Source organism: Sciurus carolinensis, chromosome 9 (assembly GCF_902686445.1).
Source record: "Sciurus carolinensis chromosome 9, mSciCar1.2, whole genome shotgun sequence".
NCBI classification, from domain to species: domain Eukaryota; kingdom Metazoa; phylum Chordata; class Mammalia; order Rodentia; family Sciuridae; genus Sciurus; species Sciurus carolinensis.
The window spans coordinates 79,051,065-79,076,256 of record NC_062221.1 but is presented as its reverse complement, the minus strand read 5'-3'; the positions used below and the strand labels follow the sequence as shown (position 1 = coordinate 79,076,256).

Below are 25,192 nucleotides of genomic sequence, written 5' to 3'. Positions count from 1 at the left end.
CTACAAATGCAGATTTTTTTTTCTTTTAGTTCTACCACCACCACCACCAAAACAAAAAACTACTAGCACACCATCTAATTATGCAATAGTGAGGGACACCAAAAAGACAAGCCTATTTATTTGATCAGCTTTTTAATGCTTATCCTAAAGTTAGAAAAAAAAAAAAAAAAAAAAAAGAGCTACCTGTCACTAAACTTTAAGGAAAGCCTCCAAAAAGAAAGATAAAACATCCAAACAAAGGGGCGGGGGGGCAGATATCAGAAAACAGAAAATTTCAGGAAAAATCCTACAAAACATTCAAAGATGGAATGTTATCAAGTCCACAGAATTAACATATGGTATTGAAAGGAATATACAGAATATAAAAAAAGACTCTTAGAAATGAAAAATATAAAACCTGGAATTAAAAACAGGAGAGTTGGAAGAGATCAACTAGTTAAGACTGAAAAAGGAAGACAGAATTTCAGAAGTAAACCTGAAGGAAATGGAAAATGGAAATTATGTGGTACACTTGACCACCTAGAAAACTAAGATCTTGTTAGATGGGTGGAAAGAATTAAAGACAAATATATAGAAAATTAAGCAAATTAAAACTATGAGTAACAAATGAAATGAAACATAATAAAAGTATACTCCTTGAGTCAACCACAAATAGTTACATACTGTTAATAGCATAAAAACTGAATATCAATTTTAATCAGGATTATATTGGGAAGATCAGGGAAGGGCAAGCCAGGGAAAAAGCATGATAGGATTTTGATTGATAATATCTAAAATGAAAAAGTTAAGATATAGAAATATAAGTATGCTATTTTGAAGTACAATAGTAAGCCAGGCTCATTGGCACATGTCTATAACCTCAGTGAGTTGGGAGGTTGAACTGTGGGATCACAAGCTTGAGGGTCAGCCTCAGCAATTTAGCGAGATCCGGTCTCAAAATAAAAATAAGAAAGTACTGGACATGCAGCCCTGCTCCCAGTCCTTAGTAGCAAAAAAAAGAAAGGTAGGTAGGTAGGTAGACAGGTAGGAAGAAAGAGGGGGGAAGGAAGGAAGGAAGGGAGGGAGGGAGGAAGAAAGAAAGAAAAATAGTAGTATTTCGCAAGGAGGAACAGTTGAGAATGCTTGCTCTGAGGAGCTGTGTTAGGGTTGGGATGCAGGTACAAGATTAATATTTGTTTTAAGTTTTTAGTGCTATTTGCTATGTGCATATATTAATCTTTGTCTACAGTGTTTAATTAAATTAACAAAAAGCTACTACTAATTATGTTATCCTATTATTAAAATTAAAAGGAAGATCATAAGAGGAAAGGTATCTACAATCAAAATTCTTGTAATGAGTGAAGGCAAGTAACAAAGCAGGTTGTGAAAGAACTGGTAGAGTGTTTGCCTAACATGTGTGAGGCCTTGGGTTTGATCCCCAGCACCATTTAAAAAAGAAAAAGAAACAGCACTGGATAGATACACATATACACTTACAAAGCAATGTCTAGAGAGATTTTATTAGTAGTAATAACTTGAGAGTGGGATGCCAATTGTTTTGAAAGAAATCTTTTTCCTTCCATATCATTTCAATTGTTTGTTTTGTTTTCAATGAGCACATTCTATCCTCATCAGAAGAAACTAAAAGCTATCTTCATGAGGGAATATTAGCATGTATTAAGTTGAGACTTTTAAGTACTACTGGGAATTGATAGGGCATGGAGAATAAATAAAGAGATCCTTGGAAAATCCTAGGTAAGAATTTAATAAGAGCAAAACACATGAATTGGCAGAAAACAAAAGATAGGCCTGATAAGCAGAGTGTATATAAACATAATCATTGGACTAAGTTAGTCATTCAAGAGAAAACACAACTTAAAAGGATCTGGACATTGTATGGTACATTTGATTGTTAGAAATATGGGAAAAACTAATGTTAGGTATATAAAAAATAAAACAAATGAAAAATGAGGCAATTATGAACTTCAAACCCGCCCCCCCATTCTAAGTACCAAAACATTTAGGGAACTTTCCGTTCACACACAATGAATGAAAATATGAGTGGATTCTTACCTGCTTCAGAGCTGGGGAACATGGGATCAGCTCTCCTATTCTGTTAATACCAGCATTGATTTTCTTCTTCCTATGTCTCTCCACTAGATAAAGGGAGAAATCCATGAATCAAACCTTATATTACTCTGTTAAAGTACCCCATTTTCCCTGGGCAAAGAAATTTTAAGAGAAGAAATCCCTAAGAAGTGTTTATCAAACATTACTACTGGAGACAAATAAGCATAATAAGTAAATAAGACTTCTAACACTACAATATTTTGGATATAATGTTATAAAGCAATAATTTTATTAGCATTTTAAATAATGTCATCTATGGACTGGAGATGTAACTCAGTGGTAGAGCACTTGCCCAACATACATAAGGCCCTGGGTTTGATCTCTACTACCATGCAAGAAAGAAAGAATGTCATCTATAATAATTACATTCAAATTATAAAAATAGGAATGATTAATACTGCTTTATATTATTATCCATCATTTATGATAATTCAAGTAACTAAGAGATTTTAATGATAACCATTAATAAGCTAAGTTGTCAGAAAACTGCCTTTTTATAATAAATCAGACCTTTCTACACAGGTTAAAAAACCCGAAAATAACTTTTGGATGAACAGATGGCCCTTTTGGAATAGAAATAGCTATTAGTGATGACTTAAAAGGGAAAAGAAAAGGCACTGGCTTGTTTCTCTCTGGAATATGGGCTGTCCACTCTGGCCATGTAGAATCTTCCTGTCTAAGAAACTGGGCAATTGATAACTTCTCAATTAACTGTGAAATATTTCAGACTTCCACACTATAACTTTAAAAGGAGCAAAGGATACAGAGATTATCTAATTTCTATAAGGCACTACAAGTAGAAATATTACTCTTAGACATATTCTGTTAGGAAGTTTTCTAAAACCTTTCTAACAAAGGATTCCAGACTTCTAAGACATCTCTCACATTATCCCCTGGCAAGAACTTGTTTTACAAAATATATGCATTTTATGCTTCATGATCTAGCACTAAGAATATTCTTTTTAATGATATCTAATTACCCTCTCTTAGTAGGTATAGTCAGGACATATTTATGGAACCAAAAGAGAGTTGGTTCCAAAGAAAAGATTTAGTTCACATGGCCAAATAAGATCATTCATACAGCCCCCAAATCCAAAGCAATAAATTATAACTTACCTTTCTCCTGAATTCTCCAACAATACTATTTCTTGGTATCTAAGAGCATATTTTTTTTAAATATGTGGAGTTAAAAAATTACAACCCAATATTAAGATTCTTTTCCTATAGTAATAAATGGGGCTTCAAAGGCATTATACTATTTATTATGAAAAGCAGTAAGATCCCACCAGTGGGACTGGGACTGTGGCTCAGTGGTAGAACCTTAACCTAACACATGTGGGGCACTGGGTTCAATCTTCAGTAAATATAAAAATAAAGTTACATCTATCTACAACTAAAAAAATATTTTTAAAAAAATCCCACCAGTGTTTAACACGTTTCCATAGATAAAAATTTTCTCAAAGGTCCTTTCCTTAAGATATCATTTATAGAGTAATAGAAATTAACTTATAAATAAAAGTATTTATAATAACATAGATATGTGTACTATAACATTTTTTTTTTGGTCTGAATGAAGTTCCTGATGGAAAATAAAATGGCATACAATGTGCCAAACTGAAAATGTATGCACAATTCTATATATGTTTATCTAGCTTTGGCCTACACTTTCAATGTGTGAAATAAAAATCAAATATTTATTTTCTACATTCTTCCTATAATTAAAGACTACACAACTTAATTTAAGATTGTCACATGCCAAGTCCCTTTAAGATCTGTAGTCCACTGCTCATCTCTTCCTTACCCTTCTAGAAAGCTGCCCCCTCTGGAATTTATTCACACATAATCTTCATTCTACTGAGAAGTGTATCTGGATTTCTTTGGTGGTGCTCAAACACTAACTCCAGGAACATACTAATCTCTTAATTTATCCAAATAGACTAAAAATCAAAAGATCATTTCCATGGGACTCAGAAATATTTTGTCAATTAAAAACAACAAAGGTACATTTCTTAAAATACAATAAATAATGGTTCTATGCTTATAACATAAAAACTTAACGACCAACTGTGCTATAATTTAATTTTGAAAACGAAAAATGCTAACAAGTAAAATTTAAAACACTGTATCTACCTGCATTGTGTGTTTCCCGGTTTTTCTTTCTGAAACAAAAGTATAGATAAAAGGTAACATGAAGATAACAGGAAAGCATTTTTACCACTTTATATTTTGAGAACCATAAAAATAAGTGTTATGAATTTGTATTTTCAGCATCAATAAGAAACCTTCTGAAGAAAACTTTTCTTAATGTTAAAGATACCTCCATATAAATTCAAAAGACACAGTTTCTAGACTACAGTTCTCTAACCTTTGATACTCAGAAGTCATGGGTTGAGAATAGAATCAATCACTGAATACCACAACTATTTGAAAAATGTAATTTAGGTGTTAGTAAAATCTCAGTGATGTGCCCCAGAGGTGACTTCAGGTGTCTGCCTTTTGCACCTGGGCAAGAGCGAGTGTGAGAGAGATGAGAAACAGTAGAGCGTAACTTTTTAATTCACAGGTAGGGAAATGTGGTAGGCGACAGCACACTTAGGCACTGACAACTGACATTTGAGTAATCTTTTGCATTTGTATACTTAGTAGGTTGTTCAAACTCTTAAATTTTCCAATCTATTAAAGACATTGATTTTTCTGTTATACATAATTTCTTAATACATTAGCATCCTTACATAGCTATTTAGCAAGGAAAGAGAACAGTGATTTCAATACTAATAAAAGCACAGGTCATACAATTATAAGCAGATATTGCCCAAAATGCTACAAATTCAGAAGAGGGGTTATACAAAAAACAAAAGTCATATTATGGAGGCATATTGGTATTAATAGATTATAATGTTGCAAAATGTCTATTCAAACTCATTGTGACCTAAATGTTTCAGGATCTACAAAAGTTCATACCATATGCTGGTAAAAATGTCACTATAAACTAAACATTTAGCATAGATTGATATACTATTTTAACTACTGATGGTCATTATTACTTGTTACATTTCTAGTAGAATAAGAAGGACAGATAAATTTTAACCATATAGTCCTTTAAGTAAATCTATATTTAATTTACATATATTTTTGGAGATTAATTACTTTCTACTCTGAATAATAAAAGTTCATTAAGAACTATCTACTTAGCAAAATGGGATCTAATTCTGCTTCTTACCTGCCCACACTATATTATTTTTGATCTGTGGACATACCTATGCTGCTTTTTTGTAGGAGTCTCATGCTCTGTCATTTCTGGCATGGTGACAGTGAGAGGAACCTACAAAGGGATAGAAAGATACACCATAAACGTTAGTCATTCTAAAACCTTGGAGAAATTGATCAATAGCAATTTGATTTGAATATAAGATGCTAAAAAGTAAATTGACATTAAAAGGTATTGTGGAATTAAAGAGTATAAGAAAGTAGTTCAAAATATTATGACTAGCAGATGTAAAACATAGTGAATGTCAAATATGAAATATAACCGGAAAGTGCTTGAAAAGACTGGAGTAGAAAAAGATCACTGTGGGCTTGGAAACCAAGAAAAGCCTAAAGGAGTTGTGAATTTTAACAAGACCTGGAAAGACAGAACATTCTTAAGTTGGAAAAGTACATTCTTTATTCATGACACTGAAATATTATACAAAATTTCCACTAGAACAATGATCCCCCTCTCTGAATACAGAAAAGAACAAAAACAAAAAACAGAAATGACCAGTGAACAAATGTAATATTCCATACACAGAAGCAAGGATTCATTTATTCACTTATTTGCTGAACTTTAAACTGCTAGAAATCTCATGTTATCATTTGAGTTACTAAAATCTGGGCATAAAACTTCTATTAATATTTAAAACATCAGGATACTAATAAAGAACATGCATCCCATAGGGAAATATATACATATTTTGGGAAAGTCTGGAAGTAGAAACATTAATATATTAATTATAGTTATGTAAGGTCAGCAATGCTTTTTTTTTTTTTTTTTTCCTCTGATTTTCGAAAACTTTAATGCTTTTAAATTATGGGAAGTCACCACCTTTCAAAAGAGGTCCACCAAGTTGGGGGTACCTGTTCTGGTACACTGAAAGAAGTATTAGTGTGGCTTGCCCCTTTTCCTCTGAGACAGGAAAGAAGACAGCAGGTATGCAATCTGAAGTCAGAAAACATCAGTTTAAAATCTGGTTCTGCTATTTCCTAGCTATCAGGTCTTAGGCAAGTTATCTAAATGCTTGAAACCTCAAATGTTTTGTCTACATTATCAGGTTGTTTTGAGAGGGGAATGAGTGCAAAGAGAGCACACTACCATGGTACCTGACAGTAATAACAATTCAATAAATGTGAGCTATGATTATTAATAAGGTATTTCAGGGTAAGCTCCAGCCAAGGAAAGGAGGGGAAGGGTCCTGGGAAATAAGTAAAAGGAATGCAGGCAAGAGGCTGTCAGAAAGTACTGATTGAAGCACACTGCAGAAAACATGTACTTTAGACCCACTTCCAGCAATTTATTCCTATTCTCCTAATCCACCTTCTCTCTACAATTAATGGAGGTACCTATGGGCCTAAGAGAGCAATGCACTCACATCAGATAATCATATAATAATAATATAAATAATAAATAAATAAAAAAGCAAGCAAGCAATCTCTGTCACCTCTTTCACCCAAGATCTTGCAGAGTTTCTTTACTTTTGATTCCTGGCTTCCAATACCTCCCGTTTCTTATCCAAATCTATCATCTTTTGCCAGAAGATGGTCTATAGATTATGTTTTCTTCTTTCTACAAAAGAGAAAAACCAATGAGTGTTTATAGTCTCTAGGTATCCATCAACAGCACAGGGGACAAGGGCTGGTAACCAATGGCATGCAGATATTTTGTGACATGTGGGAGATCCAGCATTCTCCCCACCACCTGGAAGCAAATGAATGCCTTTGCTCTCAAAAGTCCTTTTTTAGCCAAGCACAATGGTGCACACCTATAATACTGGTACCTTTGGAGGCAGAGGCAGGAGGATTGCAAACTTTAGGCCAGCCTCAGCAACTTAGATCTTAAGCAACTTAGCCAGGCACACTCTCAAAATTTAAAAAAGTAAATAAATAAAGAGGGCTAGGGATTTGCCAGGTGCAGTAGCACACCCCTGTAATACCAGTGGCTTGGGAGGCTGAGGCATGAGAATCAGAGTTCAAAGTCAGTCTCAGCAACGGTGAGGCCCTAAGCACTTCAGTGAGACCCTGTCTCTAAATAAAATACAAAATAATAAAATAAAAATCATCTGCTGGTGATGCAGCTCAGTGGTGGAGTGCTCCTGAGTTCAATCCCTGGTACCCCCGCCCACCACACCACACTGAGCTGGGGATTTAGCTCAGTAGCACTTCTAGGTTCAATTCCCAGTACCAAAGGAAAAAAAAGTTCCTTTCCAATGGGTTACCCATACTCCACCCAAAAAAGATGAGAGTTTTATAGTCAATGTACTGCACCTGGGAGGAGATCCCTTCTGCTCTTACACATGTGCACAGTCTCTTAGGACCTCACTGCCTGTAAGTTACCTAAAGACCTCCAGGTACGTCCTACACTAAGATATGTCCTCAATTCTAAAAAATTCTAAACTGATCTTTCTTTCATTTCCTATCTTCCCCTTCTTTCTTGTAAAAGTGATTGAAAACTTACTCACGGACCTTCCTTCAAGGCAACAATAGAAAACAGCCCTCAGACTGGTGCACTATAGGTGCTTTCTCTCCCTAAATATATATATGTACATATACACGTACACGTATATACTATACATACACACATGTGTGTGCCCATTTGTTTATTTATGGCCTTTATCCCAGACTTGATAAATGAGAAGGTTTGGGAGGATCCAGGATTTTGCATTTTCAAAAAATTCCTTGGGCAACTTTTCTTCCTTTTTCCCCTGGCCGCCTCCCTTTCCATCTTTCTCTCCCATTCCGTACAAAAAAGTTGAGAAAATTAACTCTACTTTAGGACAATGTCTCCTAAACATTCTAGATGATTAAGAATTACTGGAAGTAGAGCTCACCCTCTGTACCCCTGGGTTTCACATCTATGGATTCACCCACCAAGGTTCAAAACTATTTGGGAAAAACTTGCATCAGTACTGAATGTATACAGACTTTTTTCTTCTCATTATTCCCTAAACAATACATTAAATAGCTATTTGCATAGCATTTACATGATATTGAATAGTGTAAGTAGTCTAGAGATGCTTTGAAGTAAACAGGAGAGGCTAGGGGTGTGGCTCAGTGGTATAAGTTTGCCTAGCATTCATGAGGCCTAACAATCCCCAGCACATCTAAATAAACATATAATATTTATTTAACTATAAATATATACATATATTTATTTATATATATAAATATATATTTATTTTATAGATAGATAAATAGATGTGTGCTGGTTATATAAAAATCCTATAGTATTTTATGAGTGACTTGAACATCCTCAGCTTTTTGTATCCAAGAAGGGTCCTGGAACCAATCCCCCACAGATACCCAGGGACTGCTGTACTTGTTTAAAAATACAAATTCTCAGCTCTTTACATATCCAGTGAATCAGTCTGTAAAGGAAGAATTCCAATCTCAAAAGGAGAAGCCTGAAATTTGATAAATGCCCTACGTGATTCCTTACAGGGAAAATTTGGAAACCCAAGAAATACCTTTTTTGTTTTTGCTTTTTTTAACAGCTTTATTAAGGTATAAATATACCCAAGAAGTTATCACCACAATGGAGAAAACAAATTCATCTATTACCTCTAAAAGCTTCTGTCTTTCTCATCTATTGTCCTTTCTTCCCTCTATTCACATAAAACTACTGCTCTGTTTTTTATTGTTATAGGTTAATTTTGTATTTTCTAGACTTTTAAAATTTTATTTTCAACTAATACATAGAAATTGTACTTATTTAGAGAGTAACGTGATGTTTCAATACATTTATACATCGAATAGTTCAAATCAGGGTAAACCTATCAAACTTTTATCAATTTTTCTTTCTTTTTTGAAACTGTGGATTGAAGACAGGGGTGCTTAACTACTGAGCCACATCCAGGACTTTTTATTTTTTATTTTGAGACAGGGTCTCACTAAGTTGCTTAGGGCCTCTCTAAATTGCTGAGGCTGGCCTTGAACTTGCCATCCTCCCGCCTCAGCCTGCTGCATTGCTAGGATTACGGGTGTGAGCTACCACATTCAGTTTATCATTTTTATGATGAAGATATTCAAAATCCCCTTTTATTTTTTTTTAAATAATAGCAAATTATTGTTATTTACTGTCACCCTATGATGCAACAGATCACCAAAATTTCTTCCAACTAACTGTATCTTAATATCCATTAACCATTTTTCCCCATTCTACCTTTCCCCCTACTCTTTCCAGCCTCTGGTAACCACCATTCTACTCTGACTTCTATCAGATAAACTTTTTTAGATTCCTCTTATGAGTGAGATCATGTGGTACTTGTCTTTCTATGCCTGGCTTATTTTACTTATCATAATAACCTCCATTTCCATCCATGTTGCTGCAAATAACAGGAGTTCATTCCATTTTATGGGTGAATAGTATTCCACTGTGTATATGCACCACATTTTCTTTATCTGTCTATCAGTTGATGGACACTTGTGTTGTCTCCATTTCTTGGCTATTTTGAATAGTGCTACAAAAACATGAATGTACAGATGTCTCATGGACATACTGATTTCATTTCTTTTAGACATATACTCAGATCATATGATAGCTCCATTTTTAACTTTTTGAGGGACCACCATACTGTTTTTGACAATGGCTATACTATTTTACATTCTACCAACGCTGTGTAATGGTTCCCTTTTCTCCACAACCTCCAAGCAGGTATCTCTAACTGATGAAATTTCAAGCATCTGACCAATAATTTAGTTCCCCGTTGCACTTTTGAAAGGCTACAGATAGTTTTATGTATAAAATACATAAAATAAAAGTTCTAATTGCCTATTCATCCATAATCTTCAAGTGAATGAGTGACACAAGGGGCCTATCACAAAGTAAGCACATTTATTGCACTGAACAAAAGCCAAGAATTTAACTGCAAACAGAATATAATCATCCAATTTATCAAAGGCCATTATGAATATCCGTCTCCAATCACATTTTAACAAATTCAATTATATCCACTTCAATATAAAATTATTTCCATACTCAGTTCTCTCAATGTTAAAATTGTATTCCTGTTTGTTTGTTTTTATAGAACATCTACTGGAATAAGGAACTATATACTTATAAATCTTTGTACACTTTGTCCGCCCAATAGTTCTCAAAGTGTGGTCCTGAGATCATACTTTGCATCTTTTCTAACTTTTTATTCCCTTGAGGTAAAATTCACACATAAATTGCACAAATCTTAAGTATTAAATTCAGTGAACTTTTTTTTTTTTTTTTGTGTGTGTGTGTGTGTGTGTGTGTGTGGTGCTGGAGATTGAACTCAGGGCCTTGTGCTTGCAAGGCAAGAACTCTACCAACTGAGCTATATCCCCAGCCCTCAGTGAGCTTTTACACATAACACACACCTGTGTGACCCAACCCTCTATGATCTGCCTTTTTCTTTCAGTTTCTCTTGTGAGCAAAATGTTTTGATGAAAAGTTAACATCGACTTTTTCTTTTTTGCATTCTGTCCAAAGAAAAACCTTTACCCAAGATTTTCATCTGTGATTGCTTCTATGTATATATTTTTAATTGCTATATTTAGGTCAATGATCCACATTGCATATGGCATGGTCAAAATTAGATTTATTCCCTCATCTATATTTAGTTGTTCTAACATCATTTGTTGAAAAGACTTTTTTCCTCAATGGATTTTTCTGTCACCTTTTTGGAAATTACATGTTTGTTTGTATAAGCATGTCCATTCCTAGGTTCTCTAATCTGATATCTTCTTATGCTATTATCACATAGTCTTGATTAAGTATTTATTTAAAATATAGATTCCCGTGCTCCACACCAGATCTACTAAATCAGAATCTTGGGAAGGGGCAGTTCATTGAATTAAGGAGTGGTAGGAGAGAAATAGAGAATGTCTACCGCAAGAACTTAGCTTCACATGACTACACCTTTCTTGGATGTAACTCATTTTGCACTCACCAGGTGACTCTGGCAGTCATTCTACCACTACAGAATGCACTGAACAAAAGCCACCTTATCCTTTTTTTAATAGGATAAAAAAAGTCATTAAGATAGTCAGATGAGCATTTTGGGCTGGACACTGATGTCTGAACTGTTTCTCAACTGACATTTGACATAATAATAGTTTTTTTAGTTTAGTTTTGTTTTATTTTTGAGAAAGTCCAAGTACACTCCAGTTGGCCAAGGGCCACTTCTGTCCAGATTAGCATATAGACTTCTTCCTCCCACATCAGAGTCGGGATCTTTCTGTCTTTCTGCTTCCCCACACATACTTCTGTTCATAAGCCACTAATAAACTGCATTTTGTGCAATGCTGGATCTGTCTTCCTCTTTGGTCTCTCAGCACCATTGACCTTTGATGGCTGATTCTTACATATCAAGTTTTCCAAAAACAACTGCCAATGATCATAGATTTTCTTTTCTGGGTGATGAGAATGGTCTAAAATTGACTATGGTAATCAATGTACAACACTGTGAACAAACTAAAAATCATTGGAATGTACACTTTAAATAAGTGAAATGCAAGATATGTGAATATTTCAATAAATGTGTTTTTTAAAAGCATACATTTAAAATTTTTTAAATTAATTTAAAAATTGTTTAGTGCTACCTCAAAGATGTATAAATACAATGCTATGTGAGAACAGAGGACCAAGTATGTTTCTTGTGGGTTCAAAGTATTCAAAGAAAATGATATCTTGGAAAATAAGTAGAATTTTGTCAGGTGGAGATGGAGGATAAAGGGTATGAGGTAGAAAGAAGAGCAAATGAAAGGACAATGAAACAAGAAAACTTGGTGAGTCAGAGGACTCCATTAGGCCTGTAGGAGACAGTAGGGAGGGAAAGAGATAGGAGATGAGGGCAGAAAGAGAACGTGCACCAGACGATGAAAGAAGTTTCTATGCCCATTGACTATACCTGGATTTTATCTTGAGATCAGTGGTTCCCAAATATAAATCCACCAATTAGAAAAATAAAAAGGAGGACAATGAAGTAAGAGTCTTCTTTTTTTTACTGATACACAATTTATACATAATATGTCACTAACTTAAGAACACAGCTCAATGGATTTTTATATATTAATACCCAACATAACTACTACTTGGATTAAGATACAGAATAGAACATCACTAGCATCTTAAATAGCTCTCATAGTCCCTGATACCCTGAAATTCCTTTATAAAATATATATTTAAAAAAATATGTGCTATTATCTCATGGTGGGAATGTAAAAAGATGTAGTCACTTTCAAAAATATTTTGACAGCTCCTCAAGTTACACAGAAGTATAGCAGGGCCTAGCCATTCCACTTCTAAGTACATTCCCGAGAGAATTGGAAGACTTACGTTCACACAAATGAGTTGAAACGACCTGACTATCAAACAATGAAAGGACAAATAAAATGTAGTACATCTACACAATAAATAGTATTCAGCACTAAAAAATACTGATACATGTTACAGCAGAGATAAACCTTGAAAACATCATGCTAAATGACAGAAGCCCAATGCTAAAGGTATAATTCCATTTATACAAAATGTCCAGAATAGGCAAATCTAAAAAGATAGAAAGTAGACTGCCAGGAGTGGGAAGAGAGAAAGAAGACTGACTGCTGATGGGCATGGGGTTTCTTTCTAGGGTGTTGCTTTTGAATTATATCATGGAGATAGTTACACATTTTATGAATATACTAAAAGCACTGAATTGGACAATTTGAAAGCGTGAGTTGTGTTATATGTGAAATGTATCTCAATAAAAATATAAGTAAGAAAATGAAGGGGAAAAAAGAGTTCTATGAACGCAAAATATTTCACAGTTTCTGATTTAATCAATCCTATGTTGATAAACAACTATTTAAATAACTCATTTAAGGTAAATTACATAACTACATTACATTATACACATATTTATGCATTGTTTCATTTAATATTCACTAACTTAAAAAGTAAGTGGTATTAAAATAATTAAGAATTTGTCACAGTCGCAGTTAATAAATGGTAGGGGCAGGATTCTAGTTAGTTCTATTGGACTCCAGAGATCAAGTCCTTAACTATAGTGCTTGTCTCAAAATCACAAATGCAGTACTGTACACATGAAAACAAGACCATTTCTCCAATAATAATATTCCCTCTTTTTCAATCTACATCTTATGGTCCTCCACATTACCATCTAGTGATACCTAGCTCAAAAAACTTTTCTAACAAGGCCCCTGCCTCACAGAAACAAAACTAACAATCAGAAGTCACATGCAAATAAAAAAACAACCTGATTTATAGTTTCTCATTAAACAAAATATTCAAATCATCTGTTCTAGACATGGGCTAAATGGTTTTGTTTGTTTGTTTGTTTGTTTGTTTTTTGGCAGTGCTGGGGATGGAACCCAGGGCCTTGTGCTTGCAAGACAAGCACTCCACCAACTGAGCTATCTCCCCAGCCCGGGCTAAATGTTTAAAATTAAATTCTATTGGCACTGTTTAAAAAGTAAGACCGGAAAGAAGAAAACTGAAGAACTCATTTTCAAAACTTACTACAAAGCTATAGTAATCAAAACAGTGTGGTATCTGCTTAGGATAAATACACAGATCAAGATGATAGAATTTAGAGAATAGAAATAAACCCTTATGTTTGTAACCAACTGATTTTTGACAAGATCCCAAGATTGTTTCATAAGGGAAAAAAAGACATTTCAACAAAGGGTGTTGGGGCAACTGGATATTCACATGGAAGAATGAGGATAGATCTTACCTCATAATACATAAAAATTTAACTCAATAATAGCTTAATGGAGTAGCTATATACAGTGTGAAAGAACTCCTTCACAGAAGCCTAGATATTATATGATTCCATTCACACTGAAAGTCTGGAATGGAAAAATCTATAGAGACAGAAAGTAGAGACTACTGGTTGCCAGGGGCTGGGGAACATGAGGAATGACTGCCAATGGGTAGGGGTTTCTTTTTGGAATGATGAAATATTCTAAACATAGATTATGGTTGCATAACTCTGCAAATATACTAAAAACTACTGAATTACACTTTAAATGGGTGAACTTTTGTGAATTATATCTAATCAAGCTGTTAAAAAAAGGAACTCTTTAATAAAAGTCTATGGATAACTTGAAATTCTCTACTCATTCACTCTTTTTCCTCCCATCAGTTTATATGCATCTAATTTCTTTCAGCACAAAATTTCAAATTTTTATTTAGTTACCCATCATCTCCAATCTCCCCATATGAGGAAAATGAGAGGCAACCAGACAGAATAAGTGCTGCTGTGCTGGCATGTACTTAGGAGAAAAACAAATCTAGCAGTTCAACGGCAAACCAAGTTTTCTTCCACCAAGAAGCAAATTACAGCAGTGAAAAGGGTGAATTTAAATGGTGTCCGTAGGCATAGCCACCGCCCAAACACTTCTCCAGCATGCACCAGGCCCAGCGTGTGGCCTCCAGCACTGTGCGGTGGCTCCCCATTTACCAACACGTGGGGTTGCCTCTATAGCTATCATGGATTAGTCCAGACCTGGACACCGCCATTCTTAGTCCTGGCAGCTCCCTTCCTGGGACAGCACATTTTGAAGTAACTCTCATGCATGAGGCTACTGAAGTACAGGAAGTTTGAATAGTATACTGTAATTTTATGGTAGAATTTTTTTATTAGTACTATTATTCCTACATTTATATTTTTTATTTTTCTCACTCTATTTTCCTCTTATCTGTTTCCTTGGAGACTCTTTCTTTTCTCATGCAAACAACCAATTTCTTTTGATTCTGCTTTCACTATTCCTATGATGTAGGACCTCTACTCACTTATCTCATTAACATTACATCTTACAACCCTCTCCATCCTCATTGTCCACCATTAGAAACTGCAGAACTTATTGCAAACCTATTGTTTATGCTGTAGATAATAATCAAACTCATCATCTATTTTTTTTATTGTAAACAAACGGGGTACAACTTGTTTCTCTGGTTGTACATGAAGTAGAGGTGTACCATTTGTGTAATCATACATTTATATAGGATAATAGAATTTGATTCATTCTGTTATTTTTCCCCTTCCCCCCCCAACCCTCCCACCTCTCTTTTCCCTCTATACTGTCCCTCCTTCCTCCATTCTTGCCTCCCTCCCACCCCCCATTATGCATCATCATCTTCTTATCAGAGAGATCATTCAGCCTTTGGTTTTTTGAGATTGGCTTATCTCACTCAGCATGATATTCTCCCATTTCATCCATTTGCCTGCAAATGTCATAATTTTATTATTCTTTATGGCTGAGTAATATTCCAGAATATACTTTATCCATTCATCTTCATCCATTCATCAATTGAAGGGCATCTAGGTTAGTTCCACAATCTGGCTATTGTAAATTGAGCATCTATGAACATTGATGTGGGTGCATCTCTGTAATATGCTGATTTTAAGTCCTCTGGGTATAGGCCAAGGAGTGGGATAGCTGGGTCAAATGGTGGTTCCATTCCAAGTTTTCTAAGGAATCTCTACACTGCTTTCCAGAGTGGCTGCACTAATTTGCAGCCCCACCAGCAATGTATGAGTGTACCTTTTTCCCCACATCCTTGCCAACGCCTGTTGTTGCTTGTATTCTTGATATTCGCCATTCTAATTGGGGTGAGATGGAATCTTAGGGTGGTTTTGATTTGCATTTCTCTTATTACTAGAGAAGTTGAACATTTTTTCATATGTCTGTTGATTTTTTGTAGATCTTCTTCTGTGAAGTGTCTGTTCATTTCCTTAGCCCATTTGTTGATTGGGTTATTTGTATTCTTGGTGTAGAGTTTTTTGAGTTCTTTATAGATTCTGGAAATTAGTGTTCTATTTGAAGTATGATTGGCAAAGATTTTCTCCCACTCTGTAGGCTCTTTCTTCACATTGCTGATAGTTTCCTTTGCTGAGAGAAAGCTTTGAGTTTGAATCTGTCCCAGTTATTGATTCTTGCTTTTATTTCTTGTGCTATGGGAGTCCTGTTAAGGAAGTCTGATCCTAAGCCAACAAGTTGAAGATTTGGACCTACTTTTTCTCCTATAAGATGCAGGGTCTCTGTCTCTGGTCTGATTCCAAGGTCCTTGATCCATTTTGAGTTGCGTTTTGTGCAGGGTGAGAGATAGGGGTTTAGTTTCATTCTGTTGCATATGGATTTCCAGTTTTCCCAGCACTATTTGTTGAAGAGGCTATCTTTTCTCCATTGCATGTTATTGGCACCTTTGTCTAGTATGAAAAAACTGTATTTATTTGGATTTATGTCTGTGTCCTCTATTCTGTACCATTGATCTACCTAATTTGGTGCCAATACCATGCCATTTTTGTTACTATTGCTTTGTAGTAGAGTTGAAGTTCTGGTATTGTGATACCCCCTGTTTCACTCTTCCTGCTAAGGATTGCTTTAGCTATTCTGGGTTTCTTACTCTTCCAGATGAATTTCATGATTGCTTGCTCTATTTCTGTGAGGTATATCATTGGGATTTTAATTGGAATTGCATTGAATCTGTATAGCACTTTTGGTAGTATGGCCATTTTGACAATATTAATGCTGCCTATCTAAGAACATGGGAGATCTTTCCATCTTCTAAGGTTTTCTTTAATTTCTTTCTTTAGTGTTCTGTAGTTCTCATTGTAGAGGTCTTTCACCTCTTTTGTTAGATTGATTCCCAAGTATTTTCTTTTTTTGATACTATTGTGAATAGGGTAGTTTTCCTAACATCCCTTTCTGAGGATTCATCACTTATGTACAAAAATGCATTAGATTTATGAGCATTGATCTTATATCCTGCTACTTCACTGAATTCACTTATGAGTTCTAAAAGTTCTCTGGTGGAATTTCCCGGTTCCTCTAAATATATAATCATGTCATCAGCAAATAGGAATAGTTTGAGTTCCTCTTTTCCTATTCATATCCCTTTAATTTCTTTGGTCTGCCTAATTGCTCTGGCTAGAGTTTCAAGGACGATATTAAAAAGAAGTGGTGAAAGAGGGCATCCCTGCCTTGTTCCAGTTTTTAGGAAGAATGCTTTCAGTTTTTCACCATTTAGAATGATATTGGCCATGGGCTTAGCATAGATAGCCTGTACAATGTTAAGGAATGTTCCTCAATGAAATAATATCAGAAAATATCCCAAATCGGAAGAATGAAATGGAAAATCAAATACAAGAGGCTTACAGGACTCCAAATGTACAAAAGTACAACAGATCCACACCAAGGTACATTATAATGAAAATACCTAACATTACAAAATAAAGACAGAATTTTAAAGGCTGTGAGAGAAAAGAATCAAATTACATTCAGGGGGAAACCAATATGGATATCAGCAGATTTCTCAGCCCAGACCCTAAAAGCTAGAAGGGCCTGGAACAACATTTTACAAACTCTGAAAGAAAACAGATGCCAACCAAGAATCTAATACCCAGCAAAACTTACCTTCAGATTTGACGACAAAATAAAATCCTTCCATGATAAACAAAAGTTAAAAGAATTTACAAAAAGAAAGCCGGCACTAAGAACATTCTCAGCAAAATATTCCATGAGGAAGAGATGAAAAACAATGATGTAAATCAGCAAAGGGAGGAACTACCCTAAAGGAATAGCCAAATAAAGGAGAAACCAAGTCGTGTCAAAAAGCAAAAATGAGCCAAATGACCGCCAATACAAATCATATCTCAATAATAACCCTGAATGTTAATGGCCTGAACTTATCAATCAAAAGACATAGACTGGCAGATTGGATTAAAAAGAAAGATCCAACAATGTGCTGCCTGCAAGAGACTCATCTCATAGAACAAAAAAGACACCCACAGACTAAATTGTGTCTTTATATTAAAAAAATCTAAGGGGCTGAAGGTATAGTTCAGTGGTAGAGCACTTGACCTGAAAGGGCAAGGCCCTGGGTTCAACACCCTGCTCTACAAAATAAATAATTTAAATAAACAGAAATCTAATTCTTACTTTACATTGTCAGGTTATAATTAGAATGTTTTAATTTGAAAATATCACAAAAAAAAAGATTAAGGGCTGGGGATATAGCTCAGTTGGTAGAGTGCTTGCCTTGCAAGCATCAAGGCCCTGGGTTCGAACCCCAGCACCGCAAAAAAAGAAAATATTAAAAATTTTTAAGTAATTTAAAAAAAGAAATATTTTGTGATACATTGCTTTAATATTTATCCATGGTTTTAGAAGAACACTTTCAATCTTTATACTTAATTTCATTTTGCTATTGTTTAGTGCATTCTTAAAGGTTTTATAATTATTTAAAAATTTTTATGGAATGGTTACATAGATACACAGTTTTTAAATATGTTCTATTGCTTTATGGAGAACTCCAGCAACCCTTAGTTTTTTGCAGTCAAAATGACTTACCCTATTGGACTAGTATATGATCCACTGAAAATCTTAAATCCCTGGTCTGCATTAGTCCTTATACCACAGTCTTTTTACACTCTGTAACAAAAGAGCTCTGCTTATTTTGATCACTTTGCTCCAACAGTTTTAGCATATAATAAAAGTAATGTATAGCTAGAAAACAAAGCAATATAAGAAACTACTCTATCACATCTCTCCCTGGTTTTTAGGCATTCCCTTCTGGATCTTTTTCTATACACACCTGATTTTTCACAAATGTTGGGCCATAAGCTACTTTATATTCTTCTTTTTACTTAACATGAGCATTACTCCATTTCATTAAATACTGAAAATCACGATTATAGCATTTATAATACCATAAATGCTATGTTTATTTTGCTATATGAACTATTATTTGCAGCCATCTTCTCCAACATCTTAAGTTAAAAATTCTTTTCCTGGAATGCACTATTACCCAGTCTATCTGGTTCAAATTATTAATTCTTGAAATCTTGGGACATACAGTCATATGTTGCTTAACAACTAGGATATATTCTGAGAAATGTGCTATGAGGTGATTTTGTCATTAGGCCAATATCAGAAAGTGTACTTGCACAAAATAACATGGCTACAACTTCACTGGGAGATATACTCTTATGGGTCCACTTCTGCATAAGTAGTCCCTGTTGTCGAAAACATCGTTTTGCAGAACCTGACTATATCTGTGTATTAATGCAGGGACAGGGCAGAGTTACTTATCACAGACAGATGAATCCTTCGTCCCTTCCTCTAAGTATATGGTTTCAGCAGCTGTTTTCTTTTTCTTTCTTTTTTTTTTTTTACTTTGTTCTTTTTAGTTATAAGTGACAGTAGAATGTATTTTGACACATTATATAAACATGGAGTATAGCTTCCATTCTGAGGTCATACATGATGTGGAGTTACACTGGTTGTATATTTGTATATGACCACAGGAAAGTCATGTCCAATTCATCCAACTGTTGGCAGCTATTTTCTTAGTGAACCTATTTATGATGTGTTAGGTTGTCTTCTACTTTGTCTAACTGCTATCATAAATCCTAATTTCCTTTGCCATTAAGGAAACCTTACATCTTCAACAATGTCTGCTGGTTCTTCCTTGCCAATCATCTCCATTATGTGTGGAGCTACCAGTCACAAAAGTTCACATTGTCAATCTTGAAATACTATCATATGCTACAAGAAATAAAATAATGAAGTTCTGACATGAACTTTCACTGTGAAGCTCAGCCAACCTATATCTCAAGAAAAAGACATGAGCCAAAGGAATAATTTACTGGGTACAGTTTTAAATGTTTACTTTCAAACTACAAAAGTAATCTGTTTGCAAAACAAATTATTAGGGATAAAACCCAGGGCCTTGCACATGCTGGGCAAGCACTCTACCACTGAGGTACATCTCTAGCTCTTTTTTAACTTTTTTATTTTGAGGCAAGGTCTTGCTAGGTTGTCCGGGCTGGACTTAAACTTGCAATTTTCCTGCCTCAGCCTCCTAAGTAGCTAGGATTACAGGCATGTGCCATCACCCCAGGCTCAGTTTGACATTTTTTAAACATTTTCCTTGTTCTGGCCCATACAAACTACAAATACATCTGGCACAGAATTATTATATTGCAACTAAATTCAGAGAGAACTTCAGGTTTTATGGTTTCTTCAAAATTCAATTGCATAACTAATCCCTGCTATTTGTAAAAACTTTAAGTAGCGTAACTGTATATGACATATCAATTCCCTTCTACTTTTAACAATCTCATGGTATCAATTCCACACATTTTTCTACATATGCCCAAGCAATTACTTATGTACATATAAGTAACTGTTAGACTGAGAACAAGATCCATAAAATTCAAATAGTAGAAAGTATTTTCCACTGCCCATTCAAATCTCTTCTACATGTTGATTCTACTCCTTGCATAAAATTTAGGACATGACTTAACTGGTCATAATATAACAAAATTCCCTTAGTAATTTTTAATCACAAAAAATCCACTGAGAATATCTCAATACAATTCCCTTAATGTGTGCAATGCCTCTCCAAACCCAGTATCTTCCTGTCTCCTTCTGCCCGACTTCTGCCTCTAGCCTTATAGCTCCATATCCTCTTGCAAAGGCAGTCTTGCCCTATCAGGAGACCTGCAGCAGGGTGCCTAGACCTGCCCACAACTGTTCCACATGAACACACACCTCTTTGATGCAATAACCCCTAGAAATTTACCCTAAGGATGTATTCATATGCGTACAAAATGACATTTATTCAAGGATATTCTCTGCAACATTGTCTGAGGTACCAAAAGACAAGAAAATATTTAAAGGCTTATCAAAAGGAGACTGATTAAACTTCAGTATCATGTTGAACTACCTGTTAACTGCCTATATACAATAATTTTTGCCTCTTGAAACCAAAGTTTAACATGATTCAAGCTAATATTTCCACCCACACAATGCAGTGATACTATATACTGCTATGTATTTATGTATACATGTATGTATGTATATATGTATTATCCATCCATCCAGAAAATTAGATTATGCCCCTCTAAATTCATATGTTGAAATCCTAACTAAACCCCAGTACCTTAGTATGTGACTATATTTGAGACAAGGGCTATTAAGAGGTAATTAACTTAAAATGAGGTTGTTTATGTAGACCCTAATCCAATACAACTAGTGTCTTAATAAGAGGCTATCAGGACACAGATGACACAAATACAAGGATGACCATGGCAGGACACAGCAAGAAGCCAAATCTGCAAACCAAACATAAGAAATCAAACCTACCAACACATTGATCTTGGGCTCCTAGTCTCTAGAACTATGAGAAAACAAATTTCTGTTGTTTAAGCTACCCAGTCTGTGGTATTTTGTTATGGCAGTCCTAGAAAACTAGTACTGTAACAATTTAAAAAATTTTTTTAAGATCTAAACTATTGTATACAATACCAATCCCTTTGGAATGGGGAGAATGAATACACACACACACACACACACACACACACATATATATATATATGAATAAATGCATAGAATATCTATGGAAGGTCTGCCCTTGAAGAAGGAAGACTTGCTGTTAAATTGGCTGCGGTGTAGCTCAGTAGCAGAGAATGTATATCATGTGCAAGATCCTGAATTCAATTCACAAAACCAAATAAATTAAAAAGTAAAATACTTAAAAATAAAAGAACATTACCCCTAACACTTCATCTTTTGAGGAAAATTATTAAATATCTAATACTACCTATTCAATTCCTTTTTTTTTTTTTTTTTTTTGGTACTGAGGATTGAACTCAGGGGCACTCAAACTCGAACATCCCCAGCCCTATTTTGATTTTATTTGGAGACAGGGTCTCACTGAGTTGCTTAGGACCTCGCTTTTGCTGAGGCTGACTTTGAACTCCTGATCCTCCTTCCTCAGCTTCATGAGGCTCTGGGATTACAGTTGTGGAACACTGCACCCCACCTGGCTCTACCTATTCAATTCTAATCTCTCCCATTGAAAATCAATTTGGTATCATTTTTTAAAAATCTTTCTATGTTTAAATCTATATAAACATCACACAGAAATTTTTTATAAAAATGAAATCATGCTGTGTGTCACTTTGAAATATGCTTTATTTTTACACTGAAATATATTATGGACATTTTACAAGATCTGTACATATTAATTTGCCTCATTTTTAAAATATCTACACAGCATTACATAGAATAGATGAGTCATAATTTATTTAGCTATCCTCCATTGACAAATATATCTTTATTTTTTTTATTTTTTAAATTGTAGATGGACATAATATCTTTCTTTTATTTATTCATTTTTCCTTTTTTGTTGTTGAAAACAATGCTAGAAAAAATCTGTAATAAATAGCTTTTAAATGTTTATCAATCCAAAGGCAACAAAAGTAGCATGGTATTATTTAATTTAAATCCCCTTTATGACTAGTGAGGCTGAATATCCTTTCAGATGTTATAAATCATTTTCCTTTCTTCTGTGATTTTCTTCTTTTATTGCCTCAACTTTTTTTTCCCTGTAATTTCAATTTTTATTTTTCTAGTAATGGAATCAAACCTAGGACCTCACACATGGTAAGCAAATGTTTCACCATTTCTACTATATCCCTAGTCCTTTAATTTCAATTTTTATATCTTCTTCAACCTGAGTTAAACTAAAAAGCTCTCCAAATAGTTATATTTCCTTTTTGGTTACTCTCTTGCCACTTACTTCTTAAACTGTCTTCTTGCATTATGTTTGGCAATAAATAATATCTACTTTTTATAATTTGATATTTTCTTTGTACCTCTCTTACATATTTTTGTTACAAGTTCCATGAATGTATATTATTAGTTCCTTAGGTAAAAAGTTATATAAAATATTTTAGAAATTAAATGTTCGCTATCTTGAATTAAACTGATAATATTACTATGCATTTTCTTTCATTTGCTTGGAGTGTGTATTCATTTTATTTTTACCTTCTTGCACTGGTTTATTTTCAAATTATCTGTATTAACATAAATCTGGAGATTTGTTTCTATATAGTCTGAATGCCTTCTTTAAATTAGAATTTATTTCAGTCTTATTTACTGTAATTATTGTTATATTTGGTCATATACTGTTCCCTCTCTCCTCCTGATCTATTTTTAGTTTATTTGCCTAATAACATTTTCCTCAATATTTTTTTCCTTTTATTTCAATCTTACTCATGAATGTCCTTAACAATTTTAAGAAATACACTGTAATGGACATTTATATTTCCCCTTCTTCATTTCATGAAATCCCCAAATTTTCACTAATATATGTACCTCTCCAAAAGATGGCATTTGTGCTTTCAGTGCCAGGTTGTGGCAGGTCTTGGCAAGTGACTTTCCTTCTAGCCACAGGGTTTGGTTTTCAGGTTGGGTGAATTAGAACAAAGCTAGGACTTCCTTTGATGGTGTGGATAGATATGCTTTTTCTTTCTGATTTAAAGAGAAAGCATATAATTCCAACTTGTAGAGATCTTGCAAAAAAGGGAAGCCAGTGTAGGGATAAAATTAACCCACAAAGAAAAGTAAAACAGAGAGACATGAGAAAAAAGGAGTCACTTATTAATAACCTAAAATATCCCAATACAGTAATCCCTTGGTATCCACAGGAGATTGGTTCCAGGACTCTCCATGAATACCAAAATCAGAGAATGCTCTGGTCTATTATATGCAATGGTGTAGTATTTTCATATAACCTAAGTACATCCTTGTGGATACTTTAAAATCACCTCTACATTATTTATAATACAAAATACAATGTAAATACTACATAAATAGTTGTTCTTTATTGTTTAGGGAATAATGAAAAACATGTCCACTGGAAATATAATTTGTTTCTCTATTTTTTATTTTATTTTTATTTTTATTTATTTATTTATTTATTTTGGGGGGGTGCTGGGGATCAAACCCGGAACTTGTGCTTACAAGGCTCTATTTTTTATTTTTAATGAATTAGGATTATTGCGTGTGAGTGTGTGCGTACGCACATACATGTGTGCAGTACTGGGAATCAAACCTAGAGTCTCACGTGTAGTAGGCAAGAGCTCTCTCACTGAGTTACATTCCCATCCCTTTCTGAGTTATTTTCAAAGTTGGCCAAATCTCCATATGTAGAACCTACAGATACAGAGAACCAAATGTATGAAAATTTAAACATTTCTCTATTAAATCTGTATCTATGGTCTCCTATCTTTTCACTACAAAAGTTTTAACATAATCTGTCACCTACCAACTGCCTTCCATTCACTTCCCAGGAACTTATTAAACTCTAGAATTACATTACCAGAATGTTAATTCATCTCCTAGATCTGTATACTGTGCCTCAACAATGCATAATTTTCTTTTGCACCATACTTTGTAAGAATTCCTTGACCTGATTTCCTAGTCCATTAACTTATTCATCTGTTAACAACCATGCTGCCATTCTGCCTGCTACTTAAGTTTTTATTTCAAAAATCATATTTTGAATTTCCAAAAACTTCCTTTTTCTCATTTCTCTTTCACAGCACACATTGCTATTTTGTGAAAATGATATTCTCTCAGATCTTTGAAGATATTTTTGAACAAAAAAATTGTTCTTTGTCTACAACGTTCAATTTGTTTTCTCAAAGACTGGCTCTTCTGTTTGGTCAGCTTGGTATTTCTCTTTCATTTGTTGATTTTCCTTAAATACATAGTGATTCTGGGTTAAACAAATTGGTGGTTAGTGTTGCTTTCCCTATCACAGTGAGTCCCAACTCTAGCTGCACTATGAATCACTTAAAAAAAAAAAAAAATCCCTAGATGATTTTTGTTTTTGTTTGCAGTACTGGGGATTGAATCCAGGGCGCTCTACCACTGAGTTACATTCATATTCCCTGCCTTTCTTATTTTTTAATTTTGAAACAGAGCCTTACTAAGTTGCCCAGGCCAGCCTCCAACTTGTGATCCTTCTGCCTCAGCCTCCCAAGTTGCTAGGATTAGGGTA

At 34.4% G+C, this 25,192-nt stretch overlaps 1 protein-coding gene across 3 annotated transcripts in view; it reads right to left on the bottom strand.

Annotated features, from left to right (window-relative positions):
- The window catches only part of Usf3 (upstream transcription factor family member 3), a 52,413-nt gene that overhangs the window by 15,854 nt on the left and 11,367 nt on the right, over positions 1–25,192 (bottom strand). For 2 of the 3 annotated variants that reach the window (XM_047563305.1, XM_047563307.1), the window contains exons 2-5: positions 6,807–6,931; positions 5,367–5,431; positions 4,240–4,268; positions 2,053–2,135 (exon numbers count right to left, since the gene is read on the bottom strand). In XM_047563305.1, coding sequence (XP_047419261.1) covers positions 2,053–2,135; positions 4,240–4,268; positions 5,367–5,413 — 159 coding nt within the window. In that variant the 5' untranslated portion in view covers positions 5,414–5,431; positions 6,807–6,931. Of the gene's footprint in view, positions 1–2,052; positions 2,136–4,239; positions 4,269–5,329; positions 5,432–6,806; positions 6,932–25,192 lie in introns of all 3 variants that reach the window. The other variant, XM_047563306.1, reaches the window with a different exon arrangement.